The sequence below is a fragment of the Chelonoidis abingdonii genome, chromosome 23, assembly GCF_003597395.2.
Source record: "Chelonoidis abingdonii isolate Lonesome George chromosome 23, CheloAbing_2.0, whole genome shotgun sequence".
NCBI lineage: Eukaryota > Metazoa > Chordata > Testudines > Testudinidae > Chelonoidis > Chelonoidis abingdonii.
In genome coordinates, this window is record NC_133791.1 from 19,144,024 (window position 1) to 19,165,033 (window position 21,010).

At 49.0% G+C, this 21,010-nt stretch overlaps 1 protein-coding gene across 4 annotated transcripts in view; it reads right to left on the reverse strand.

Annotated features, from left to right (window-relative positions):
- EPHA8 (EPH receptor A8) overlaps positions 1 to 21,010 on the reverse strand; it is a 99,396-nt gene that overhangs the window by 14,555 nt on the left and 63,831 nt on the right. For 2 of the 4 annotated variants that reach the window (XM_032787635.2, XM_032787636.2), the window contains exons 3-7: positions 19,994 to 20,149; positions 12,420 to 12,755; positions 8,249 to 8,373; positions 7,899 to 8,061; positions 6,394 to 6,490 (exon numbers count right to left, since the gene is read on the reverse strand). In XM_032787635.2, the coding sequence (XP_032643526.1) occupies positions 6,394 to 6,490; positions 7,899 to 8,061; positions 8,249 to 8,373; positions 12,420 to 12,755; positions 19,994 to 20,149 (877 nt within the window). The remainder of the gene's footprint in view (positions 1 to 6,393; positions 6,491 to 7,898; positions 8,062 to 8,248; positions 8,374 to 12,419; positions 12,756 to 19,993; positions 20,150 to 21,010) is intronic. The other 2 variants (XM_032787637.2, XM_032787638.2) reach the window with 2 other exon arrangements.

Here is a 21,010-nt window from a genome sequence, read left to right on the forward strand (position 1 = left end):
GAGCCTCATGGTAAGGGGGGTCCAGGGCTGGGGGGGTGGCATTGGATAAGGGCTGGAGGCAGTCAGGGGACAGGGAGCAGGGTGGGTTGGATGGGGGGTGGGATCCCGGGGGAGTGGTTAGGGGCGGGGGTCTCTGGAGAGGGCAGTTAGGGAGTAGGGGGGGTGAATGAGGCATGGGAGTCCCGGGGTCAGGGGTGGATAGGGGTCAGGGCACTCAGGGGACAGGGAGAAAGGAGAGTCCTGGGGGGCAGTGGGAGGGTCTCTGGAGGAGGTGGTCACGGGATAAGGAGCTGTGGGGGGTTGGATGAGTCGGGAGTTCTGGGGGGGGCTGTCAGGAGGTAGGGGTGTGGAGAGGGGTTGGGGCAGGAAGGGAGCTGTGGGGGTTATATTGGTCCAGAGTTCTGGGGGTCCTGTCAGGGGGCAGGGAGCGGTGGGATGGGGTATGGGAGTCCAGGGTGTCTGTCTGGGTGCAGGGGTGTGGATAACGGTTGGGGCAGTCAGGAGACAGGTAGGGGGTAGGGTCCTAGGGGGGCCGTCAGGGGACAAGGGGCAGGGAGGCTTAGATAGGGGGTGGGGTCCCAGGAGGGGGTAGTTGGGACAAGAGCTGGGGGGGGTGGGGGTTTGGGGGGGCAGTCACCCATCCCTCTGCCCTGAGCCCTGCAGCCCCACACATCTCCCAGGCCACTGCCCTGGGCCCTGTATCACCCAGCCCTCTGACTCCTTCACCCCCTCCCATGACCTCAGCCCTGACTTTTGCACCCCCCACATCCCCAGCCCCCCCACATCCCATGCACCCTGCACATCTCCACTCCCACCCTGAGCACCAAACGGGAGCTCCTGCAGCCTCACTCACATTCCCACCTGCACCCCTCACACCACATGGCAGCTGCCCAGGTAAGTGCCCCCACACCCAAACCTCCTGCCCCAACCCTGAGCCCCCTCCCTCATTCTAGGTCCTGGCCAGAGCCTTCACCCCCAGCCCTGTGCTCGGTCCACTCCCACCCTCAGCTCAGTGCAGAGAGAGGAAGAGAATGGGCCAGAACCAGGGAGAAGGTAGATACCCACTGTATGTGGGCAGGGCCGGGACCCCAGACTGGCAGTGGGCTGAGTGGGTCCGGCAGCCGGGATCCTGGCTGGCTGGCTGGGGCTGGAACCCCTGAATGGCAGTGAGTTGAGCCGCTCAGCCCGCTGCCGGTCTGGGGTCCCGGCCACCAGCCCCACACAGCCCGCTGCCAGTCTGGGGTTCTGGCTGCCACACCCTTCCCAGCTGGGGTCCCGGTCGCAGGCCCCACACAGCCCACTGCCGGCCTAGGTGAAAGGAACCCCAGACCAGCAGCAGGCTGAGTGGGTTAGTGGTGTAAGATCAACATTTTAATTTAATTTTAAATGAAGCTTCTTAAACATTTTGAAAACCTTGTTTATTTTACAATACAACACTAGTTTAGTTATATAATACATAGACTTGTAGAGAGAGACCTTCTAAAAAACATTAAAATGTATGACCGGCACGCAAAACCTTAAATTAGAGTGAATAAATGAAGACTCGGCACAGCACTTCTGAAAGGTTGCCGACCCCCACTGTATCTAGTCAGCAAAATGACAAATATAATAATAATTGTAACCAAATACCGCATTTTGGAGTCATTATAAACGATAACTGGTGTTCTGTCTCATTCCAACAACAGTTGAGCATCCCAATGTGAGTAATATAGGTAATACACTACTTGTCATCCCTGTTTTCATCTGCAAATACTAAAGCTGATTTTGTCAGGTCATTACTACACTCCACACCTCCAGGGCATGCCCAGAATACGGTTCCTGGCAATTCGGCTCATGGATTTACAGGGTCCATTACCCTTGATTAACTTCAAAATATCTGTGCACCATTGTCTGGTTCCGTTTTTGGAAATGGAGACTTGGAACTGTCATTGCGTATCCATCCATACTGCAGTGCACCTGAATATTTGACATTTCCTATAAGTGCTTCCCTTGGTGGTGGTAAGGAGCTGAGCTTTGGTTTTGATATGGTACTTTGCCAGTTTTCCCTGCCCATGGTTTCTGCCATGCTTCTAACATGGGGGCACAGTTTGATTGTCTGTAGTGTGCAGCCAGGAATTTGGGTGCTTGTTCAGCGTCAGCAGGCATTGTGGCATTGATGTCACCCAGCAGAGAGAGGGAGTATTCAGCTTGCAGAATTTTCAATAGAGTAATTCTGATGAGGCCAAAACAGGAAGCTACTGTATCACAGCCTGAGAGCGCCCGGACAGCTAACAGTCCTGGTATCGTGTTCTGGTGTTGCTCTGCAGTAGCATGGATGTCTATTACAGCTCTCTCTTGGACGCTGGGTTCCATAATCACTGAATATGTTAGGCTCTGTTCAAGGTAATGATGCAAGAGTAAGAGAAATACGTCAATGTCATCCGATAATACCGACTTTTCCACCACTTTCTCTTTTGCTATCATCACCGTTTGATGTCTGAGGATGTTCTTTGCTGCCTCATGTGAGGTGGCCATATCTCCTCTGTTGACCACCACACACCCCTGGTTTATTTCAGCTCAGGTATTTTCTCTGTTTTTAATAATTCTGCACCAATGATGCCAATCAAACTCTTTCCTATTTTCATTAACTGTCAAGACAACTTTCTGTGGAGGTACCGATGCATTCGTCCTTAAATGATGCACTCTGCTTGCTCCTGTAGCTCTGCTCCATTTTGTGACTCTCATTGTGTTGAAGGATTTGCACCTGTCTGAGACAAGGTATACATCACCTGCTGCTAGCTCGTGTTCAGTGTAGATTCTGAAATTTGTCACAAAGTCCTTGATGATACCACGTGCTGGCAAGTGTACAGCAGAACCATCAGTGACTGTGCAGGGGACTTCTTAGGAAGGATGTCTAGCTGACACCTCTGTCTGCAGCTGCTTCTTTAGCTTAGATTTAACCTCAGCAATCCCATCACCAGAGGCAGTGAACGTTGATGTCGGTACAGGAACCAATCACCTATCAAAACATACTTGATCTCAACCTCTCATGAACTTGCTTGTAGGCCTTCAATAAATAAGCTCAGCATCAAATATCTTGGTTGGACCAACCTGTGCATTTTGCACTGCCAGTGTCTCTGCTCCCCTCGGTATTGTGTCACAGAATCCTGTGGGCAGGCCAGCAATGTTCCGATTCATGCATTTGGAAAATTCCAGCCGTAAGTGAGGGTACGTCTACACTGCACGATTATTTCGAATTAGCTTAAACCAATATTACAAAACAGATCTAATAAAATCGGTTTAGCGCGTCCACAGTCGGATCACGAAATCGATTGTTTGCGTCCATGGTCCAAAGCTAACATCGATTTCAGGAGCGGTGCACTGTGGGTAGCTGTTCTCAGCCATCCATAGTTTCCCACTTCCGGTTGAGAGCAACAGTGGCCTGATGGGCAGAAACATTGCCCGGTGGTGCCAGGGTACAGCCTCACCCCTCCCTTTGTGAAGGCAGCAGACAACCCTTTGGCGCCTTTTTTCCACGGAGTGCATTGAGCAAACGCCTATAGCACAGCAATCATCGGACCCTGAGATCACAAACGGTATCCTGACCGTTGTCAACACCTCGCGTATCTCTGCCAGCAGCATTCAGTACACAGAGGGTGACATTTACAGTACTCCAAGGAATTTATTTATTTTACTTCTCTTTCACGGCTGGGGGGAAGAGACGAGAGCTGTTCGTGAACCATTGCAAGACACCATGTATTAAGCTAACAGACATGGGCGCTCAAGACAGAATGCAAATAGTTTTCAAGAGATGCTAGTGGAGACTGGTAGGCTGTAGTCCCTCATTACCACCTCCCTCCTCCAGTGAGCATCCCTTTGAGTCTCTGGCTTCCCGTTACGGTTGTCAACGCACCCTGTGTATCCTGGATTTATTTTTCAAATGCTTTGGATTTCCTAGTCTTTAACGGAGGCTCTGATAAAACAGATTTGTCTCAACCATACAGCGATCAGATCTAGATCTCCGTAAAGGTTCATGCAGGAGCTACTTTTGCATTTGAACTGCATCGCCACCAGTGCTGATCAGAGCTGGCACGTGCGCGATGCATTAAGGTCTCGCGGCTTTTCCTGTTTACGCACTCCGCATCGAGTGGGAGACCAGAGCGGTCAGTGAGCATCGGTGGGATACCTCTAAGGGGCCAATAATGTCGATTTCCGTCCACACGAACCCTAATCCGAGTTATCACTTTCGAATTTAGCGCTACTCCTCTCATCTGGGAGGAGTTCTGAAATCGATTTAAGGAGCCGTTTAACTCGATATTAATGACGACGTCGTGTGAACGGGTACAGCGTTAAATCAGTATATCGGCCATTAAACCGATTTAAAGTCACAGTGTAGACCTGGCTTGAGTTGTTTACACTGACGGTTGTGCCACTCTACCACTTCTAACATTTACTATGGCCTCTGATTGCCTAGTGGCGTTTAAGGGATCAGTGCACAGGTCTAGCTTATGACTTCTCTATATATTGCATCTGCAGCGATCCTCGACTTCATTTTGTCTATGTGGATCTCCTGTATTGTGTTTGGTGTGTGGTGAGTGTTTAATTTATAATGTATTAATGTCTATAATTGTCCAGTAGTTGAAAATTAATGTGCATGAGTGAAGGTGTAAGAACTTGTTGTGAGCATGCTCAGAGAGCACAGGAAGAAAATGCCTTCCGTCTCAGTTTGGGGGAGGAGGGCGTGTACTAGAAAGGTATACAGCTAATACCAACAGACAGCACATATGTACATCCCAGCTCCAGCACAAAACATTAGTGTGCGGTTTTCATTAAAAATATTTGAACTTCAATTAAAATGCTTTCACTGCCACCTGGCTTGTGATAAGCGCTTGTATTTCAAAATGCTCAAAGTGACAAGGTATCATCAGGCAGTTTCTTCCAACTTAGGGTCTTGAGATTCAGAATCCACACAAAAAAACCTTACTCCAGGAGTAGTCGATTATTTTTTGTCAAAGTCTGAATGTCTTGGCCAAGGTACAGTCACAGTCCAGATTCCAGAGAAAATACTAAACAAACCAATAATGGTAATAAATAAATGCAAAGATTTCAGGGAATGTTCAAAAGTGCCTGGCAGTCCAGATTTGGCCCAAGCTCTGCCTGTTGACTGACTACCCCTGCCGTACACTGACACTAAAACACGGTACTAGCAGGTGCTACCAGACTCCTGCTTTCCCAACAGCCCTATTGCAGATCAGCTCTAGGTCCCCCTTCTCCTGCATCACGCTCCTGAGGGGACCGGGAGCCTTGCTCTTGTCTATCTGAGCTAACTCTCCCAGGACCACTCTGGTCTCTTAGCGCGGTGGTTCTCCCAAGACATTTTTTGGTGGCCTTAGACTCTGGCCACTGTGGCTGCTCTGACAATTTTTCCTAAAATACTTAATTAACTTTGGAAAAACAAATAAATATGCACATATCCATGTCCAAATCATTGTAATTTATCTATGCAGCGTTTTCTTCAGACTCAATAATAAAAAAAAGTACAGTGTCTCTATTCTTTACTGGACCTAAACAGAATAGAAACAACATAAGGTGCTTTGTACATTCTTCTTTTTTGTTGTTGTTGTTTCTTTTGGGTTTTTGGTTGCTGTTTTTTTTAAGACTTCCTAGCTAAGTAAGTCTGCTCCTGTGAAAGCTGACATTTGTAGGTTTGTTAACATCGCTTTTCACAGCAGACATACTCAGCCCTGGCAAGCCAGCAGACAAATTAAGCTCTGAATGGACAAGTGGGTAGGCAAGAAGTGGGGTCCAGGGGCAATGGAGGGCTGGGGAAGGCAGCGGGGGCCATGGGTGATGGGGGGGCGGTGAGCCTAGGACCAGAGCTCAAAGCCCTGTGGCTGGGGGATGGAGCACGAAGTCCTGCGCCTGGAACCCGAAACCCCATGGCCGGAGCCTGCCACCCAATGCCCTAGGGCAGAAGCCAGAAGCCCAAGCCCCACTACTCCTGGGAAAGGTGGGAACTCACACTGGCTGCCTGCTCCTCTGCTGTTTGTGGCTCCAGAGGGGGCAGGGCCCAACCCCTACTGGTGGCCTTGGGGAAGGGGTGAATGCTTTGGCACTCCCCCCTCCAATCACTGCCCAGGAGGCTGTGGCCGCAAGAAAAAACCCTGGTGGCCACATGCGGCCACAGTGGCCGCATTTGAGAAATGCTGTCTTAGAACATTGCCTTGGTTTGCTTCCTGCTCCCTGCCATTCTGTCTCCACTACCCCTGCTCTCAACGATGCTCCATTCCCGGTCAGGCAGACGGAACAGAATCCCAGGTGTGGCACAAACGCAGCCTCTTGCCCCAGCTCTAGGAGGAGCCAACATGAAGTGTCTTTGAGTTCAGCATGCAGTGACCACCACGGGTCTCCTACCTCTTCTTGCAGATCAGAACCACCAGCAGGATTACAAGGCCAGTTATCAGGGTCAGGCAGATCCAGATGATCGTCATGGTGTCATATCTGAGAGCTACTGGAAGAGAAACGTCACAGAAAGGGAACTCAAGGCATATGTGCTTGGTGTGAGGCACCCACTAACCCACCCTCTGTAAACCTACATTCCATAATATATAACACTCTGTCTCATTGCCAGACCTTCCACTGAGGATCTTGACAGGAAAGGAATTAATCTTCCTGTCCCCTAGTGCAGGGACCTCCTTACAGATGGGGAAACCGAGGCATGGAGCTGGACCAGCCAGTGTGGCACAGCAAACCCATGGCAGAGATGAGTGCAGAACCCGGTAATGCTGGCTGCCACTTCCTTGCGCTAATCATTGCAGTGGTGCTTCTCAAGGCGCAAGGAGCCCTGGGAGAATTGTTCCCTCTGTCTTATGGTCGCAGTGTCACTCCTCTCCCCACAGCGACTCGGCAATTCCTGCAGGGAGTAGCAAGCACTGCAAAACCCTGCCAGGGTTCCTGTGTCCTCACTGGGTTGCTAGGATTTCTGGGGGCATGTCCTGTGGTTCTTTGTGCTGCAGTCAGTTGGGACACTCTGTGAGTCTTTCCCAGTGCATTGTGGGATAACTTGTCTGTCCTTCTGGGCACAGGGCAGGATTGTGGGAACGCCCTGGAGGAGTGTCACACCACAGTGATTTCACCTGCATCCTCACTGCAAAGTGCGATCGCACTGCAGGAGGCCACTTGTCCGGTTTGCAGCCAGACAGTCCTCCTTTTGTGGAGCAGTGGCCCTGTCTGGGAGGGACACAGCACCACACATGCCTTTGTCCAGGGAAAACGAGAGGAGGAAACTGGATGCAGGAGGACACTGGTGGGAACAGGGGTGGAGGTGGCATCTCCGTGCAAAGTGATGCAGCCAGGGGTGGACCCACACAGATGGGCAGGTGGATGCAGGCGATGGACGGGGGGAAGTCCTGTATTCTGGAGATGTGTCAGTGGCCACCTGAAGGTCAGAGTTTATGTGCGGATGGTGGGCTAGCGCTGCAGGGAAGGCAGACCCAATGAGGTCTCTTCTGCCCTTCTCCTAGTGTAGTGTCCCAGGCCCAAGATTTCAAATTGCCCCCACCCCCAGCTTTCCCTCCCTATCTCACACCCGCTTATCCATTTCCAGCTGCGCATAATCCCTCAAGCAAACCTCTCCATCCAGATGCCAGCTGCTGCACCAACATCAGTGCCTGGCACTCCCAGCCTGGCTTCCAGGACAGCAGAACCACTGCTCCCTTCTGACTCTGCCCTCACCTCCCCATTCGCTTACTCCTCTCCCTTCAGCCTCCCACTGACTATGCAGTGGATCCCGCTCCAGCTGAAGTCCAAGGCAAACAGCCCACTGACCAAGTGCTGTGCGTCTGGGTGCTGCACTTTAACCCTCGTGCCCATGCACACACATCCGCTCTTTCCCCACCCTCATCCTCTCGTGCACTCACTTGCTTTCCCGGTCTCCACCTCCACCATCTGGCTGAACCTCCCACAGCCAGCAGAGGTCCGGGCCCGAACCTGGAAGATATAGCGGGTTGCAGGCTTGAGCCCAGAGACAGTTGCACTTGTGCCTTTGGATTTTAGCGTGGAGTAACTCTGCATTTCCTTGTCCTGTTGGAGAGCAAGGCAAAGATCTCACTGAGACAGTGCAGGGACTGGGGAGGGACCTGGCAGTAACCCTCTTGATGTGTCTGGCTGGTAACAGTAATTACATCATGCAAACTATAGCCTGTGCTATAACCCCAGCTTAATGCACCCTGCCCAGGCTGTGGGGGCTGGACCAGTAAATCGCTGTTACCTTCTCGTAGTACTTGACTTCGTACTCCAGGATGATGCCATTGGGTTGGTCTGGCTCATGCCACAGCAGCGTGACGCTGTTCTGACCCGTGTTCTCCTGGCGAAGCACCATCACCTGGGATGGGGCTGAGAATGCAGATGACAGAACATCAGAAACTGGACTTGTCTCCAGGGACAGAGCGAGCCATGCTGCAGACTGGAAATCCCTGGATCTCTGGAGCCTGTTCAGAGTCCAGCCATTGCCCTAATCTTGGGGTCCCAAGGCAAATGCCCAGAGGGCAGCCCAGCTGTCTAGCACCCTCCCCGAGAGCAGGACCTTGCTGTCCAGTTGCCTGGGGCCCTGGCACAGCACTGACTGGTCAGACTCCCCCACATTAAAGCACAATCTGTCCCAGAACTCCATTCTGCTCCCTAGTGAGGAGGGACAGCAACCTCCTGCTGTCCCAGACCACGGGCGCTGCTCTCTCTGTTTTGGATTCACAAAGGTAGAGCAGATTCACAAACCTTTCTGGTCTACGGGCCCCAGTTACACCCTTGCCAGCCCAGGCCATGGCACCAGAGTGCAGACGAGCCCAGGTGGGCTCAGAGTGATTGATTTCCTTTTCAAGTCTGTCTAGCTAATCATCGGCCAGGCCAGGCTATGTGCCAGTGGCAGGAAGAGCCCCCAACCGGCACAGCTGGCATCCTCAGGCCCTGGGCACACTCACTGCGGCTGCCTATCGTTTCACTCCATTGTTGTGGATGGATGCTGGGAGGCACAATGGAACATGCCACTGTCACAGAGGGAGAGCGCACCAATGAAGGACTCCAGTGTCATGGTGGGTGGCTGGCCCGTTCTGATCATCCAGTCTGACCTGCATAGCTCAGGCCAGAGACCCCCACGTAGAGATCCTGCATCCAGCCCTGAGCACTGAAATAAGAGATGTCCACTCTTGATTTAAAGATCCCAAATGACAGAGAATCCACCACATCCCTAGGCAAGCTGTTCCAGGGGTTAATTAACCCATTTCCACATTGAATGTATCTAGCTTCAGCTTCCAGATACCAGACCTTGCTGTGCCTTTGCCAGCTAGATTACAGGGTCCCCTGTTTGCAGAAATCCTCTCTCCGAAGAGGGGCTCACATGCGGTGATCCAGAGACAATGTGTTACGGTGGGTGCATGGGGCCAATGATGATGTTCTACTCCTGTTATGCTGGGTGGGTGGAAGAGTGAGAATGGGATATTCCATTTTTTCAGTTGGGCGGGGGGCAACAATAATGGACCACCCCATTGTTTTGTCGGGTGGATGGGTGGGTAGCAATCGAATATTCTGTTTTTCGGGGCAGCAATAATGGAATGCCCCATTGGTGTGCCAGGTGGGAGCATCAGTAGTCCTAATGGAATATTCCAGTTTTACGGGTGGTGCGGAGTGTTACACACACAGACACCCGCTCCGTGCTGTGGTGTGCAGCTGCAGGGAAGCTGCATTAGTGTTTTAGCTATGGACCAGGATGCATCATAACACTGGTTACCCGAGAGGTAGGCCACCTTGTGGCCTGTGTCCCCGGGAAGCACTGTCCCATGGCATCACTGCAAAGGCTGGGGAACTGAGAGCAAACAAAGGGGAACCTCCTCACCCTGCCTGGCTCTGCCTGCGGGATTCCCTGCCCCAGGCTTCCAGCCTGTCAGCAGACAGAGAAAAGGCCAGAGAACTGCATGTTGATCAGCATTAACCCCTTAACCACGCAGGCTCCGAGTGGGGGCCAGGAAGGGATAGCTCACCCACCTCTAGCATTACACGATTGGCTGGTTCATTACAGGGAAAGGGTCTTGCCATTTCTAAAGCCTCAACTTGCAGCCCCTGCTGGAGGCACAATACAGGCGAGGATGGGGCCTGTGGTGTCTGGGCACTGAAATGGTAACTCCAGGTAGCACTGGCTGCGCTATTCCCGTGGAGAAAAGGCATTGTCGTTTTTACCTCACTGTAGCTTATGGAGGTCAGTCCTGGGTGGAGCCTCAACTAGCTACAGTTTGCTGTGGTGCAGTAAAGTGCATGTTTCGCCTGGGCTGCTTGGTGCCTCTTGCTCTAATGCACACACAAAGAATGAGTCTGTGCAGCTAATGCCTTTGTCAAAGCTCCTCGGGACATTCCTCACATGTTTCTTCCTGGCCATGAGGTTGACCCCAGGGATCAGTCTATGAGCTGCCCAACTCCCAGCTTTTGTACCGCTACCACTGGATTGGGTTAGATCACAGTATAGTTAAAGCAACACAAACTGTGTGTAGACAGGCCTTGGGGAACGCTGACCCAGAACAAACATTCAGGGAGCGTCCAGACTGGCCCATGTGACCATATTAACTAACTGGAAGTGAGGCAAGGTCAAAATCCCTAGCGAAGACACAGACCATGGGGAAGGTGGCCCAGTCCCAGGAAGCCCTGCTGGGCACAACAGAAGGGAACAGTAGTCAAAGCAATCCCCAAGGGCAGAGCACTGAGGCTCCGCACTCCACAGCAATCGCTGGCAGCCCTGAACTCCAGGGATTGGTGAGATTCCCCAGAGAGCTCAGCAAAGATTGATTGACTGGGCCTAGCTAGTCCAGGAAGTATGGTCTATCCAGCACAGTCCCCATCTGGCCCCTCTCCAGAGTGCTGCTCTGAGTGGTGGAGCTGTCGGGATGACTGAGAACGATCATTGACTATCGCATTGAGCACGTCTCTCCGCTTAGAAGGTTGGTGCCTCTTTTACATTGCAGCATCCCTTTAAACACCTCCAGCCACATGGCTAAACCTCTGTTCTTTCCAACCAACCTGTTTCTGCTGCTCCCAGCTGCACCTGTTCTACGACAAAAGCTAACTAGGGAGCATTCATTATCTGTCTATGCAACCAGCCATTGCAGGCATTTAGTGCCCGTCCCCTGAGCATCAGTGTGATAACGCTGGGACAGGGCCGGCAGGAGGGGCAGGGAAAGCGGGGATGTCCTCCGGGGGCGGTCAGTTGGGAGCCTGGGCAGCTGCAGGAGACAGTTTGCAATAAAAGGCGTTGGTCCCCTCTCCCTTATTATGAGCTGACCCACACAACTCCTTTGATTTCTCTGGAGTTATTCCCAACTGACACTTGTACACGAGAGCAGAATGAGCCCTGGTTTACTGGACCCACTTACATCAGTATAACTACGTTAGTCAGGAGCGTGGATCTCTGAATGACGTAGTTGTACCAATCTAGCCTGCGGCGATGTAGATGGGAGGGCTTCTCTGGGGGAGGTGGAGTACCTGTGCTGATGGGAGCTCTCTGTCAGCATAGGGAGCATCTCCACCAAGCACTTCAGCAGTGCTGTAAGCGTAGGCAAGCCCTGAGGCTCCTCATCACATAACACTCCCTGGGCTTGTTTGCAGCTGGGGAGCACAGCTGGAAATGCACTGGAGAGGGGCCTCAAGGTCCTGCTCTGAGCCAAAGTGGGGAACTGCTTCCTGAGGAAAGAGGTTGTTTCTCAGCAAGGGATTGGAAAAGACAAGATATGCATGAGAGAGACTTTCCCAAACAAACAACAAAGGCACCTGCCAGCTGCTGGCCCTTGTGTGAGATGGGAAAGGAGCACTAGACAGAGCATGAACTTTTGCGTGGCCCTTTGGGAAGGGAGGCAAGGAGCAGGCCTAGAGGTTCATGCTCCACTTAGTTTTCCTTGTCAATAAACAAATGTCCGATGTGCCCCTGGCCTCCTGTGGAAATGGAGCAGCCCAGCATGAGGCCACAGCGGAACAGCCAGGGTGTTGGGGACGTGGCGACGAAGCGGAATGTGACGGGCTGAAAGCGAACTGAAGAAGATTAATTCCTCGCTCACTCAAAGCACGTGTCTGCAGACGGCGGCTCAGCAGTGAGCCTCAGGCAGCCCCGTCTCCCCAGCGCCACTGCCACCTCGGCTGAGGAGACAAGGGCCATTTCTCACAGAAGCCTGTCTGGGAGCTACCATGGTCACCATGACAAGCCAGCATTTGTCACAGGCTCCCCACTCAGAGTGACCGTGGCTAATTCCCCTTCTGAGCGCAGGGAAAGCCAGGGCGGACTCAGATCCCTCGGGGGGCCTTTTGGCAAACGCTGACCCCCCTTGGGAGAAGGTCCAGCTGGGCCCAGCAGGGAGTGTTCACATCAGTTGCCATGGGCCGAGCCTCCTCGGGGTATCTGCTCCTCCTACCTGCCTGGTTCGTGGTGATGTTGACAACAGCAAATCTCTTGGGCTCCAGGCTGAGGTGGGACACGCCGTTGACAGCCTCCACCCAGAAGGAGTAATTCATGTGGGCCATGAGGTTGGCCACGGTGAGGGCAGCCTGCCCCAGGCTCATCTGCTGGGGAACAAAGCGGATCCCACTGCCGCACGCCTCGCACTGGCCCAGGTCCCACGTGCAGTGCCTGCAGACCACGTTGTATGTGATATCAGTGCGCCCCCCCTTGTCCAGGGGTGGAGTCCACTCCAGTGTCACCGAGGTGCCATTCACACTGGAGACCAGGTTCACAGGAGCAGAGGGGGGCCCTGGAAAGGAAGCAGAGATTCATCCAGATTGGTAGGGTGCCGTGCTCAGAGGGTGTGAGGGGGGAGAGAAAAGCCCATGGGAAGGTGAGGTGATCCGTGGGAGAGAACAGAGTGATACTGGCTGACTAGAGGGTGACTGACATGCCCTGGGTGTGTGTGTGGGGAAGGAAATAACAACCGAGATACAAGCTGATCTGAGGGTGCCATGGCCTGGGTGTGTGTGGCGGGGGCGGGGGGAGGGGAGGGAAGGAAATAACACAACCTAGATACAGGATGATCTGAGGGTGTCATGCAGTGTGAGAACCTGACTAGAATAGGGTTGTTGATAAATTGCAGAGTCAATTACTTGACCACACTTTGGTTTGTTATGACAAATACTCAAGAGGCTAAATGACCAGTATGTCAGGTTTATTAATCTGGTACAGGAAGAGGTTCTGTACAATACCAGTCTCCGAAGAGCAGCCTCATGCAGCGCTGGTGCATTCACCTCATGCAGAAGGTGCACTCCCCAAGTCACACATTGCAGCTGGTAATATTTATATGATGATTTTACAAGTTACATGTTGCTACAGTCTGAGCCAGCAGTTTATTCCACTTCCCTAACTTGCTATTCTGTTCTTCTTTAGCTTTGTTTGGTACATACTGGTCCGTGAAGGTACTTCCCTAGCTGGTACGAAATAGAACAAATTGATGTTTCTGGATTTTGAAAAGTTTCCTACCCATTTATGCCAAATGCTTACTTCAGCAAATGCAAGGACTTATGGGATACTTAGCATATGTGAACAGGATTACTGTATGGTTGGTTTGGGTTATATCGCTGTTACAATATTTGTGCTGAAAGTTACTACTCAGTGCATCCTAATATACATGTATGTATGTATGGTGCAGATAATGCATTTTATTGATATGATGTACATTTATATGCTAGCCAGCACATTTTAGCAGGACCCCTAGTTGTTGCCTTGATAATTGTTATTGTCAAGGCGACATGTCATAAACAGAGAGTTAAGGGTTAATGTTTCTTTTACCTGTAAGAGGTTAACAAACAGTGAAACCGGGAACACCTGACCAGAGGACCAATCAGGAGACAAGATACTTTCAAATCTCGATGGAGGGAAGTCTTTGTTTGTGTGTCTTTTCTTTGTCTGTTGTTCTCTCTGGGTTCTGAGAGTGACCACACGTACCTACAGGCTCTCTAATCTTCTGTTCCAATTTTGTAAGTACAAAGGTAGAAAGGAGGTTTAGTCTTTTTGATTGTTTTCTTTATTTGCACATGTACTGGCTGGTAGCGTTGTTAGTGATTGGCTGGAAGTATTTTAAATTGATTTCTGCTGGAGGAGGCTTCTCTAGTTCGTAAATACGCTGAAAGACCCTGTAATAATTCATCTTGATTTAAGTGATTATCTTTACTCTTTTCTTTCTTTTATTAAAAGTTTTCTCTTTAAAAGACCTATAAATGTTTCCCCCTTGTTAAGGCTCCAAAGAACTGAGTCTGTACTCACCAGGGAATTGGATGGGAAGGGAGAGAGAGAAAAGGGGAGGGGAGGGACATCTCCCTGTTTTAAGATTCAAGGGTTTGAATCACCGGCGATTTACGGTAACCAGGGAGGAAGCCTAGGAGAGCACTGGTGAGGAAGGTTTACTTTCTGTTTCTGGTTAGACCAGGGGGTTGGGTCTTGTGGGGTCGCACAGGGAAGTTGTTGGGGGGACCAGAGTGTATCAGGCACTCCAAGTCCTGATTGGTGGCAGCTATCAGATCTAAGCTGGTAATTAAGCTTAGAGGAATTCATGTTGGTACCCCATTTTTATGGACTCTAAGGTTCAGATTGGGGAATTATGCCATTACATGACACTTTTGCCAAATCAATGTATAAATTAGTGGTGAGGGGCCTTTATATGTGATTTAAAGTGTTTTAACACACTCCGTAAATGGCAACAGATAATTAACACAGCTAAAAGTAAGATACCTTGTAACGCAAACAAAGCCTTAAAGGCAACCACTATCCAGGTGTGGGAAATCAGTATTTTAAGATCCCCATCATGAATAAGGTTATTCAAGGCTTGTTCTGCCTTGTGCATGTCACTGCTAATCTGAATGTGTGTGGTTTTGTCTAGTAAAGTTTTTAAATTTTAAGTGATTAATATGCACATTAAAACAGGTAAGTAAGTTTTAACTTCATTGGTGCTCACTTTGGATAATAGATTCACTTTGAAAACTGGGATAGACATTATTATAGTGTGTCCCAGAGTGCTAGGTACATGATGGATAAAACAGAAATGTGGAGTAATGACTTTACAAGTGAGGCCTCCATATATAAACTTCTTGTAATTAGTTACTACACGGTACTGTCCGTCCATGTTATAGATTACCCTTCCTGCTGATTAGCACCCGCTGGGAAGCTTGCCTGAGCAGGAGACAGAAGTGGCCAGCTTCTCCGTCTCATACTGGGCTGAACCATTGTGACTGCACACACGAGTTGAAATGGCAAAAGCATTCTTGGCATAACAAGCTGTCTGAGCAAAAAAAATGAGGAGTCCTTGTGGCATCAGATTAGGCCTGAATAAAGACTGGGAGTGGCTGGGTCATTACAAAACCTAAACTTAATTTCCCGAATACTAATTTCTCCCTACTGTTACTCCCACCTTCTTGTCAACAGTCTGTAATGGGCCACTCTCTTACCACTTCAAAAGTTTTTTTTTCCTCCCTTGGTATCCTTCTGTTAATTGATTTATCTCGTTAGACTGACCTCACACTTGGTAAAGCAACCCCCATCCTTTCATATATATATACACACCTGTTCCTGTATTTTTTACTTCATACATCTGATGAAGTGGGTTTTAGCCCATGAAAGTTTATGTCCAAATAATTTGTTAGTCTCTAAGGTGCCACAAGGACTCATTTTTTTTGCTGACACAGACTAACACAGCTACCACTGAAAGCTGTGTGAGGCACTTTTCAGGTTTGCATTGCTGCGTGATACACTGCTAGTTGACAGAGCCGATTGTTTCATGTAGATGCTGTCTTCCAGATAACCTGCTGAATGATCAGTAACCAATTTATTAAATATTCCTGTGTCAGGCTCCAATATTGGCAGTGAAACTATAAAAGAAACATACGTGGAACCAGGTACTGAGCAAGATTGTTTTAACAACACATTATCTCCATTAAGATACCATGTTACTCAAGCCAAATTATGAGTGGTACCTAAAGAGAATTTGTCTACATGACTCAACACACTGCTGGTTAGCCATCGTTTTTGTTATACACTGAGGGCAATACTAGTTAGCTGTTCATCACTAATGAGGTCAGGCAATTTTCCTTCTTCAATGTTACCTAATGAGTTGGTTGTGGTAGTTACCATGTAACTCCCATAAGCAGTACCACTCTGGTTTTTCCTTGCCTTTATATCGCTTGCTGCAATTAGTTTGTTAACTTTCTCTGTGTCTGATTAAACAGTTTAGCAATGTGTGCACATTGCAAAGATAGCCAGATTCAGAGAATCTTGAAATTTAACCAATCATTCCATCTAGATTTTGGAATCTACTGTTTTGAAAGATACCAGACTATGGAATAGTCTTTTGCCCAGCCCTCGAGTTTTGTGCACTCCTGATAAGGTACTATGACCCTAATTAACAAAGCAGTATACAGAAGTGATATATTTGCTTTTACACAATAATCAAATTTAACCATATTTCACTGAGAAAGAATTAAAACTATAGGTATATGCATGAACTCACTTTGCTTAATAATATACAATTTAAACAACAGTTAGACCTGGCCCGACGAGTGATCCGTCTTAGTCGATTTCATACTCAACTGTCCATGTACAGGCGGTTGAGGTGTAGTTGACCAGTCTGCTGTTTATACTACACTTTATCTTCTTCTTCTGATGCCCAGGGGTTTCTTCACTGTGCACTGATATTTCCTGGTGTCTCTGGTCTATGGGATGCACCCTTAAATAGCTTCATTTGGTTCGTTACAGGGAAGGCGCTCACGTACCCTTCACTGGTTTAGGGGGACGCCAAGATGTCTCAGGCAGAACCTCTGTTTTCCCTCCCATCCAGGAGCCCCTGGCAGCACATTGGAACACCAGGGTCAGCATTGACACGGAGGAGAGAGTCCGTCACCCACCCTCCACCACAGCACCCCCATGCCAGGCCCTAGTTGAGGGGAGAGCACACCCCCTACTCAGTAACTCACACCATTCTCTGCTGCCACTAGCGTGGCTTCCCAGCCACGGGTTGGACAAGCCTCGTGTTGCTTAGCTTGGGAGAGCATGGCGTGGCACAGGCTGCAGATGAAGATGTGCTGGAAAAGCAGTGTGGGGTGTTTGCCCATCATCAGACAGCCCCATGCCTGGCTTGCACCCATCTGAGGCTACGTCTACACTACAGGATAAATTCGAATTAGCTTAAACCGATTTTATAAAACAGATATTATAAAGTCGATTGTGCACTTCCACACTAGGCACATTAATTCGGTGGTGTGCGTCCATGGTCCGAGGCTAGCATCGATTTCTGGAGCGGTGCACTGTGGGTAGCTACTGTAAAATAATGAGGCCAATAATGTCGATTTCCGTCACACTAACACTATTCCAATATAGTAATATCGATTTCTTCCTCTCGTTTGTAGAGTACAGAAATCGATTTACCTTTAAATCGATATAAAGAGCAGTGTAGTGTGGACGGGTGCAGCGTTAAATCGATTTAACGCTGTTAAAATCAGTTTAACAGCGTAGTGTACACCAGGCCTGAGCACTAACATGTCACAGACTGTCCAAGGCCACTCAGCAATCCAGCTGCCTCTCTGGGGGAGCCTGTCCTGCCATGCAGTGGGTTTGATGTGACTGCTGCTTCAGCGGGTGCTGTTCGCTGATATATCACATGCAGAATCTGAATGAAAACCGCCTGCATTCCACAGCGACATTTCAGCGACTCCTCATCACATCCAAATGTTCCCTGGACAGCACCGGAATTGCAAAGGGGACAGGATGAGCTGAGTGGGAAAGTACTTCTTATCTTGACATGAATGGAGACAAAAGCAAACATTTTAGGGTATGAGTCAGGGAAAATGAAACAGGAAAGAGTTTTTATGTATATTAGGAATAAAAAAAATCCTAATAAAGGTATTGGTCCATTACTAGATGGAAATGGTGGAATTATCAATAATAATGGAGAAAAGACAGAAACATTAAATAAATATTTCTTTTCTGTATTTGGAATAAAACAGATGCTGTAGTCATATCATATGATAACATTCTTTCCATTCCACTAGTGTTTCAGAAGGATGTTGAACAGCAGCTACTAAACATTAGACATTTTTACAGCAGCAGGTCTGGAAAACTTGCAACCAAGAGCTGGCTGATGAGCTGGTTGGACCAATCATGTTGATTTTCTGTAAGTCTTTGAACACCAGGGAAGTTACACAAGACTGGCAGAAAGCTAATGTTGTACCAATATTTAAAAAGGGTGAAAATGGGATGACCTAGGTAATTATAGGCCTGTCAGCCTGACATCAGCCCCAGGTAAGATAATGGAATAGCTGAAACAAGACTCAATTAATAAAGAACTAAAGCAGGGTAATATGATTAATGCTGATCAACATAGGTTTATGGAAATAGATCCTGTCAAATTAACTTGATCTCTTTTTTTAAAAAAGATTTCAAATTTGGTTTATAAAGGTAATAGCGTTGATGTGATATATTTAGACTTCTATAAGATGTTTGACTTGGTATTGCATAATACTTTGATTAAAAAACTAACATGGCCCACATTAAATGAATTAAAAACTGGCTAACTGATAGTTCTCCAAATGTAATTGTAAATGGGGAATCGTCACCGAGTGGGTGTTTTTCTAGTGGAATCCTGCAAGGATCTGGTTTTGGCCTTATGCTATTTAAACATTTTTATCAGTAACCTGAAACAAAATAGAATCATCACTGATGAAGTTTGCAGATGACACAAAAAATGGGAGAGTGGGAAATAATTATGAAGACAGTCACCAATATGGAGCAATCTGGATCCCAAGCAAACAACGTGCATTTTAACATGATTAGATGTGAATGTATAGCTCTATGAACACAGAATACAGGGATTCTGAAAAGTATTTGAGGGTCATGATGGATAATCAGCTGAACACAAGCTTCCAGTGTCGCTCTGTGGCCAAAAAGGCTAATGCTATTCTGGGATGCATAAACGGGAATCTTGAGTAGGAGCAGAGAGGTTATTTTACCCTTTATTTGGCATTGGCATAACCCCTGCAGGAATCCTGTGTCCAGTTCTGATGCCCACAATTCAAGGAGGATGTTGACAGATTCGAAGAGCCACGAGAATGATTGGAGGATTAGAAAACCTGCCTTACAGTGATAGACTCAAAGAGCTCAGGCTATTTAGCTTAACAAAGAGAATGTTAAGGGATGACTTGATAACAGTCTATAAGCAATTACACGGGGAATACATATTTAATAATGGGCTCTTCAGTCTAGCTGAGAAAGATCTAACACGATCCAATGGCTAGACGTTAACTCTAGACAAAATCAGAATGGAAAAAAGGTGTATATTTTTAATAGTGAGAGTAATTAAGCAGTGGAACAGCTTACCAAAGGTCACAGTGTATTCTCCATCCCTGATCACTTTTAAACCAAGATTGGGGTTTTTCCCCTAAAAGATCTGCTCTAGAAATTACCTTGGGGAAATCTTCTGGTTTGTGTTACACAAGAGATCAGACTAGATAATCACAATGGTCCTTTCTGGCCTGGGAATCTGTGTATCTATGAATTCCTGGCATTCACACACACAGAGACAGGCCCCATCTACACTAAGAAAAAGAAGGGTTTAAAACACGACAGCTTACATGCTTTAAAATCCTTGTGAAGTCAAGGCACATTGTAGCTTTGACATGTGAGCTATCCTGACTGAAACACACACCGTTATCCTATTGCAGACATGCCTCCAGGACAACACAAACACCCCTGGGTACACTCACAGCGCTCCCCCCAGACAAGCAAAGAGCATGGCAACTCTCCCATTGACTCCAGTGGGGCCAGGACTCCAGCCCGACATTTCTAACACATTCACCCCTACAGTGTCGAGGTCCCTCTTGTCCCACAGACACATACTCTGCTTCCCACTTGCATGGGAATCTCCCTCTGCTGCAATAGCCAGGCTGATTCGGGTTCTGTTCCCTGAGTGCTGTGGAAAGTGGGTGGGCAGTCCGAGACAGATAGGTAGGTACTTACGTGTGCAGGCTGCAGATGGGGGATCTTGTGCTGCCCGGTAGTAGCTGCTGTCACAGAGGCACACCTGTGCAGCCCTGCTCTCTGAGTAGCTGTGCAGGGGGCACTTGGCACACAGCTGGTCACCAGGGGCTGACTTGTAAAATCCCAGCTCACACGCTAGAGAAGAGGGGGAAAGGAAGCAGTCAGAAGGCAGCACCCAGTGCAGACTCATCCACTGGCTTGGTAAACCCCATATCTAGACACTGAGCTCAATGTCCCTACGGGAAAGATACTTGCTCTGTGAGAAAGCTCCACTCCTGCCCCTCCAAACGGACCTCCCAGCTCACTAGCTCTTCCCTGTCCCTTCTAGAAGCCCTGGAGAGCCCAGTGGCAGGGGCTTCTGAGTCCCCACATGTCTCTGCATGAAACTGACCCAGGATCCTGACTGACTCTGCCCTGCCGCTGGCTACAGTGGCCTCCTAGCGCTGTCCACCAGCTGCTGCTTCCCAGCACAAGGCAAGAGAGCAGCAGCACAAAGTAGGCAAGACACCCAGGCAGGTTGAGGGCAGGGAATTAATTCCCTGCTAGAGGAGGAGGAATGGCCTGTCCAGGAGTCTGCTACTTCTCACCATAGCACCCCCTACAGGCCTCCCCATATGGTTCATGTACCACATGCTGGGTAATAATATGAGAGGCCTTCATGCTCGTAAAACAAAACTAAACTATTAAGAGAACTATTTCCAGCAGTTCAGCCAGTGCAGCTGACATTCCAGACACGTGCACACAGACTGACTTCCTGGGGCCTCCTCCAAACTCTGCCCTCCTGCTGCAACCTGGGCTTCTCCCTCCAAGTTCCAAGCAGACTGCTACACCTGGCACATGGAGATTGGCTAATCCTTGTTGATTAAATGCAGAACAATATTTTCAGTGGGATGCAGCTGAGTTATATACCCTGGGCTGTGCTGGCACTGCAAGGCAAGGCAGAGGGACAGCTGGGAGCTTTGGCTTCTCTTCTTCACCAAGGGCAGACAAGCCTGT